This window comes from Camelina sativa, chromosome 5 (assembly GCF_030686135.1).
Source record: "Camelina sativa cultivar CO46 ecotype springtype chromosome 5, ASM3068613v1".
Taxonomy (NCBI): Eukaryota; Viridiplantae; Streptophyta; class Magnoliopsida; order Brassicales; family Brassicaceae; genus Camelina; species Camelina sativa.
Window position 1 is genome coordinate 34,336,983 of NC_141884.1, and position 6,389 is coordinate 34,343,371.

Consider the following 6,389-nt stretch of genomic DNA (forward strand, 5'->3'; position numbering starts at 1 on the left):
ATAAATAATTCTGTCGACAAATGAAAGTAAATTAATATTATTGGTTTAAAACTGGTAGCCATCAACCCACTTTTCACCCTCTATCCCATGACTTGCTATGTAGATTTCTTTTAGATTCGCGAAAAAATCATTAGCTTTGGTAAATCATTTATTTTATTTTTAATAAATTACTTGTTCTTTTTAACAAAAATAAATGAATAAATTACTTGTTCTAAGGTTAAAAGTTGTTTGATGCAGTGCATTTCCACTTATTTTGACTTTGTATTTCTTTCCATTGTTTTTATAGAAGTTGACTTTTGATGATTTTCATGTTGTAGAGTTTAGAGTTTGGAAATTAGTTTGATTCCCTTTTTATTCTTACTTTTCTCTGTCAATTGTTATTAGCACCAATAAAAAGTTTATTCCTCAAATGGGAGTAATTATAAGTTACCTCTCACAGTTACAGATTAATCACCAATGGAGTAATTAAGACCAAAAATTATATAATAGTTATCACATTAAATTCAATAAATACTCTCAAACCACAAGGATCAGATTCAATAGAAAGTAAGACAATCTCTAGAAGTGTGAAAAGTTCATTTAAATCAAAAGTTCGTTTTTATAGACGAGTCAGAGAAAGAGGATCATTTGGGATCATGGCGGCGAGATTGGAACCACCGTATCATGAGCAATACATATTTGGATATGTTGTATAGAGGAGTTATCATGCATACATGTTGTAAATTACATATTTGGATATGTTGTTATATAATTAAAGACGAATGCAACTCAAAAATTTGTCACCAATTTTTGAGATAATTTGCGACCAATTTTATTTTGAATTATCAGCGTTTATTCTATCAGCTTATGTGTACATATTTTGTAAAAACGTTTTTTGTTTGGTTGAATTAATATTACGTTGGATTCCATAAATAAATAAAAAATGAAATTAATTATCAAATAAATAAACAAAAGACTCTTCATTATACTCATTTCAAAATCGTTTCAATTACAAATCCCTCATGTCACTCAAAAATCAGAACTCTCTCAAGGAGCTTTACTAGATAAGTCTCCTTTCACGAATCAAGTGGCTTCAAAATTAATTGAACTCCATACTTGGGTTTTATAGTAAGCACAACAATAGGCGCATGTCTATATGTATCCGATACTGCGAAACTGAATTTGGAAACAAGCATTGCTAATATTATTTTTGCCTCCATCATTGCAAAAGTTTGGCCAATGCAGTTCCTTGGTCCAGCCGCAAAAGGCATGAAATGCCGATTAGATGCAAAACTTCTAGTTGCAAATCGCTCAGGGTTGAACTCATTCGCATCTTCACCCCATAATTCTTTACTATGATGGATTGCAAGGACAGGGATCCATATAGATAAACCTTTAGGGATGATAAGGTCACCTAATTTTATGTCTTCAAAGGCCATTCTTGGTAAAAGAGTAGCAGGAGGGTAAAGTCGTAGTGACTCGTTTATCACTTTGTTTAACTGTTGAAAGAAGAAAACATAAAGAAAGAAAGAAAGATAAGTTAGTTGAATTAAATTATAGCAAATCCTTTTAAGATATCATATCTAACAATCTTGTGAAGTGCCTTATGACTCTTTCTCACAGATCTTTACATGGTTTTAAGAATTGCCTTTCAAGCTGTCAAAATCGTTTAATGAAGGATATCTTTTAGTATTTTATGCAAAGCATGTTGTAGTGCTAATCTTTTCAACAAGTGGAATATTTTATTTATCTCATTATTAAATCTGCCTTATTTCGATTTTTAGATGTGGAAAGCCTCATCACGAGTGTCTCGATCTATCTAATCAAATGTTGAACAATGCTAATGTTAATTTCATATTAGTCTAATAAATACATAAATTATGTTCTATGTCATTACATGAAATGAATCATCTGAGTATCTGACTTCAAAACTATATAATAATAATTTATGGCAATATTAATGAAATATCTATTTATATCATATTAAAAGTTGACCAGATATGTAGTAATTGAGATTTAGTTACGGAAGAAGCACTACGACTTAGTGGCATTGCCTGTAGTGTGTTGAATGAAGGTACTACCCCACCCGCACCCATAAAAACTGGCGTTACGAGCAAATAATTTTTATAAAATGAAAGATATAATTGTGATTCTATCCAAATTCTCGACCAAAGTCAAAACTTAGTAGATATGTGTATATGCATAACAACGCATAAAACATTAACACATACGTTTAAATTTTTTAAGAGACTTTTGTTTTGTTTTGAGTTTGTTACACTATACTATTGTTCTTACTTCTTTATATCTCATACATTTTATTTTAAATTTTTATTTTTCTTGTAATTATAATGGAAACGTGAAACTTGTAAGATCTTTCTCTTTCATTTTCCTTTTAGTATATTCAAAAGAATTCTGATTTTTCTTTGGTTAACTAGATCACCTTTACTTATATATATATATATATATTTATTTTTTAATAAAAAAGAAAACATATAACGAATTCTAGCTTTGCGAGGATGAAAATTACCTACCTAGCTCATCATTAAACAAAAAAACAGTTATTTAAAACACTATTGAAAACCGATATTCATAATTCATTTTGCACTACTCGAGCATTCGAGGAGGGCGTAACGCCTAATCAATCAATGACCGGGTTAGTCGAGGATTAACTAGTATTTTTTCATTTTTGTATTATTGAATTTATTTAATATTTTGTGAATAGAAAAATTATAATATGATATTAAATATACCTTTTTCGATATTTTTTTCATTCTTAGTATTTTATTATTAAAAATAAAAATATATGAACCCGTCCATGAATTTGATTAATCGGATGCCTATTATTAAAACAAAGAATCGTTGAATTCTTGTCAACGAGTTGGTCACAATCAGAACGTCCGAGACTAAACGTCTAGGTGTCTAAGTGGCCACTATAGAGAACAGTGATGAGAAACCATTGTTCCACTTAAAATACAACGAAATAATGTAAACTGTGAGACTGAGTGAAAAGAACATACCGAGGTAAAACTTGAGAGCTGTTCAACGGAGGGGACACCATCTTGGCCACAAACTTGCCGAACCTCATCGCGGACCTTGTCCTGCCACGTTGGATTATGAGCAAGGAGCATGAGAGTCCACGTGAGGAGAAGAGAGGTCGTCTCATGGCCTGTGAAGAAGAAAGTCTTGCACTCATCCATTATCATCTGAACATTAAGGTTGTTTTTGTTGCTATCCATCTGGTTCAAGAGAAGCCCTAAGAGGTCGTCGCCGTAGGAGCTACTCCGACCAATCTCTACGCTGTCTCTTCGACTCTCTATGATCTCCATCAAAAGACGTTCCACTTCCGTTTTTAGAGACTTTATTTCTCTGTTGTATTTGCTCGGTAGAAACCTTTGAAATACAAAAAAATTACTACACGTTAAGTCATCAGTTAGATGCATGCAACGTTTTTATGTTGGCAGAAATAGTGACCATGTAAAAGTCGTCATTCATGAAAAATATTGTTATTTTTGTCAAATTTAATATGTTAGTGGATATGGTTAAATTAACGTGTCATCAAATTAAGTAACACTAAAAAATCGTGAGAACCAAACAAAATATATTTACATAGTACTATATTATTATTATTATTATTTTTTTGTCAAACGTACTATATTATTCTTTAACAAAATATTTGATATAAATTGCAATTCTTAACACACAAAAAAAAAAATCAAATAAAGTTTTATGAAATAAAATAAAGCTTACCGGCTGCCGGGAAAACAGAGGTGGCGAGTGGCTTGTGCACAAAGACGTTGGAGGACAGTGAGTAAACTAAAAAGCTCCTTTCCTTTGTCACAACTGCTTCCAAACTCCGTCCTTGAGATTATATCCGCTGTGAGCCGCCTCATCCCCTCTCCGATCTCCACCTCTTCCTCACCTTCCTTTCTCAGCCTCTCCGCCATCAAACTCGTGCACTCCACCATATGCTTCGCGTATCCTTTGAGTCTATCACGTGTGAACGCTGGCGCCGTCATGTGGCGCTGGTGGTGCCAAGCCTCGCCGTTGGCCATGAGTAGCCCACGTCCGATAAACCCTTTAGTCCCTTGCTGTTGCAACCATGATTTCCCGGTGACGGGATTGTGCTTCGTTAGCAATTCTTTAATCATATCTGTCTCTGTCAAGCATAGCCTCGGTTCTGTCCCGTTCCATACGATAAATCTCTTCCCTGTAAAATGACATTTCAGTCATTACATGGCCTAAGTGTAAAGTGTGTAATATATACTGGCAAATGTATTGTATGCATGTCTCGTCCAAACCGTAATTTCATGCTTTCAGTTTTTATTTTACGGTAACAAAGAAAACATATATTAAAATGACACAAAATGTTAATCTTAACGCTGGACATCTAAAAACGTTGGATGGGTCTTCACTGTACATACCGTATTGTTTGGACCAAGTGACGTAGTGAGGAAGAAGACGCGGAACGATGTTGTGGTGGATGGAGGAACAATCTTTAGAAGCGGAGTGAGAGAGCATTTTGGAGACATCGATGATGTTTCCGGTAAGGAGGCGTGGTTTAGGGCCGGTGACGCCTTGACGTTCCATAAACTTTTTGATGCGTCTTGGTGTGAGGAAGTAGCAACAAATGGAATCGTATAGGACTCTCAATATCAAAGTCATGACTATCACGAGGACATACTTTAGTATTAAGATAACCATCATCTTTATATTCTTTGTTTTATTAAAAAAAATAAACAAGATTTTTGAGAGAGAGAGAGAATTGAAGAGATGGTTTGGTGAGAGATACGGAACAGCATTGCTGAGTACCAAAGCATCTCTTTTATAGGTGCTGCAGAGAGCAGTGGAGCAAAAAACAAAAACGATGATAATATAATATCTTATTATTGTTTTATACTCTAATCTTTTACTTTTTCAAAAATGTTTAGTACTTGTTAAAAAACTACTTATTTATTAGTTTTTTTGTTCTCGACTTCATTTTTTCATAGATATAAACACGTAAGGAGAAGAAATTTTTTATTTTTTTAATATATTTTTTTCATAGATATATTTTTTTATTTTTAATATATATATATATATATAATTTTAGAAAAACTTTGCAACATAAGTATGTAAAGATGGACATAATAAATTTATCCATTAAAAACGTTGGGGAAAATGTTTTTGGTTCACAAAGTGGGGTCACTCTGATACAAAACACTAATCCTAAGTTCCTAACCATCAGTTAATTATGAAATCTCCTTAGAAATGACTAAAACCTATTAAAAGACTACTCAACCGTAGACAAAAAGAAAATCAAAGATGAAAGAAACATAATTGAATTACAAATTGATTTAGAATAAAGCTTAAAAATCTTCATTAAGTGAAGATGAATAGATATTTTCCCCAAAAAGTTACGAATATGAGAACAATGTTAAGAACTGAGTCGAGAGATTGTCCTTTTTACTGATCGATGTTCAATAGCATCACAAACATCATAATATTTTTTGCCTATTGTGTCTAAGCAAAAAAGAAATACATTTCAAGGTGATAAGGTGATGCCGCTATTGTGTCTAGAAACGTTGGGTATGGCTCTTTTGTTAGTCAAAATGTGCTAGTGAATTATTTGGAATGAATTTTCCCGGTTCCAGAATGATGACGGGTCATTTTTGATGATCATAATGTCGTCAAAATGTGCTAGTGAAACAACTAAACATAGCTTCGATTTAAAAAATATTATATACGTATAATTAAATTGGGGTATAACATGAATATTTTTTTAAAAAATCCTATTTTACCAAATACATAAATTTTTCACAAAATTTTGAACATGAAATACATAAAAATAAAACAGTTATATAGATTTTGCCACTAATTGTATTTGTAACTTATACAGTTATACTCATTACTTTGTATCAGTCCTGCTTTGTATATATGTATTATTGATGTTCTAACTTATAAACTTTATTGCTGGTTATCAAGTGTCAAGTAGATAATTGTAAAACACTTAAGATTTCTGAATATATTATAATCCTAAAATTTTCTTTTAAATTTGGTCTAAAAGAATTGCTGGTTTTACAGGTATGTCGATTTACATACTTTTATGATTAGAAAGAAGATTTTCCGTCAAATGAGAAAAGCAAAAGCAGTGATGGGTAAAGATTGCGTATCTTGGGAAATTAATATGAAAAGCAAATAATAACTTGTATACATCATAATAAATCTCGAGAAAACTAGCTAACCAGATTTATACAATCCACAGAAAAAAAAAAAGATAAAACATATCTGAATATTCTTTCCAATATTATCTTACACTGTTTTAGTTAACTTTTTCACGTCACTTTCTTTTCGGAAGAACATGTTTGACACAACCCTTAAATCAAAGATACACATATCGAGCTTAATTCGTGCTGTATACTAACCAATATTGT

The 6,389-nt window shown here is 32.0% G+C and overlaps 1 protein-coding gene across 1 annotated transcript; it reads right to left on the reverse strand.

Moving 5' to 3' along the window:
• Nucleotides 1-940: 940 nt before the first annotated feature.
• Nucleotides 941-4,749, reverse strand: LOC104787715 (cytokinin hydroxylase). The gene is made up of 4 exons (XM_010513325.3): nucleotides 4,401-4,749; nucleotides 3,727-4,186; nucleotides 2,997-3,369; nucleotides 941-1,478 (listed from the first exon to the last, which is right to left on the reverse strand). The coding sequence occupies exons 1-4, from the start codon at nucleotides 4,681-4,683 to the stop codon at nucleotides 1,056-1,058; spliced, it is 1,539 nt and encodes a 512-aa protein (XP_010511627.2). The 5' UTR covers nucleotides 4,684-4,749; the 3' UTR covers nucleotides 941-1,055.
• Between the last annotated feature and the right edge of the window lie 1,640 nt (nucleotides 4,750-6,389).

Coding starts and splice junctions, on each gene's coding strand:
- LOC104787715 (XM_010513325.3), bottom strand. CDS start 4,683: ATGATGGTTATCTTAATACTAAAGTATGTCCTCGTGATAGTCATGACT. Junction 3,370..3,726: donor CTCTGTTTTCCCGGCAGCCG/GTAAGCTTTATT, acceptor TGTATTTCAAAG/GTTTCTACCGAGCAAATACA. Junction 1,479..2,996: donor AGCTCTCAAGTTTTACCTCG/GTATGTTCTTTT, acceptor TTCTTTCAACAG/TTAAACAAAGTGATAAACGA.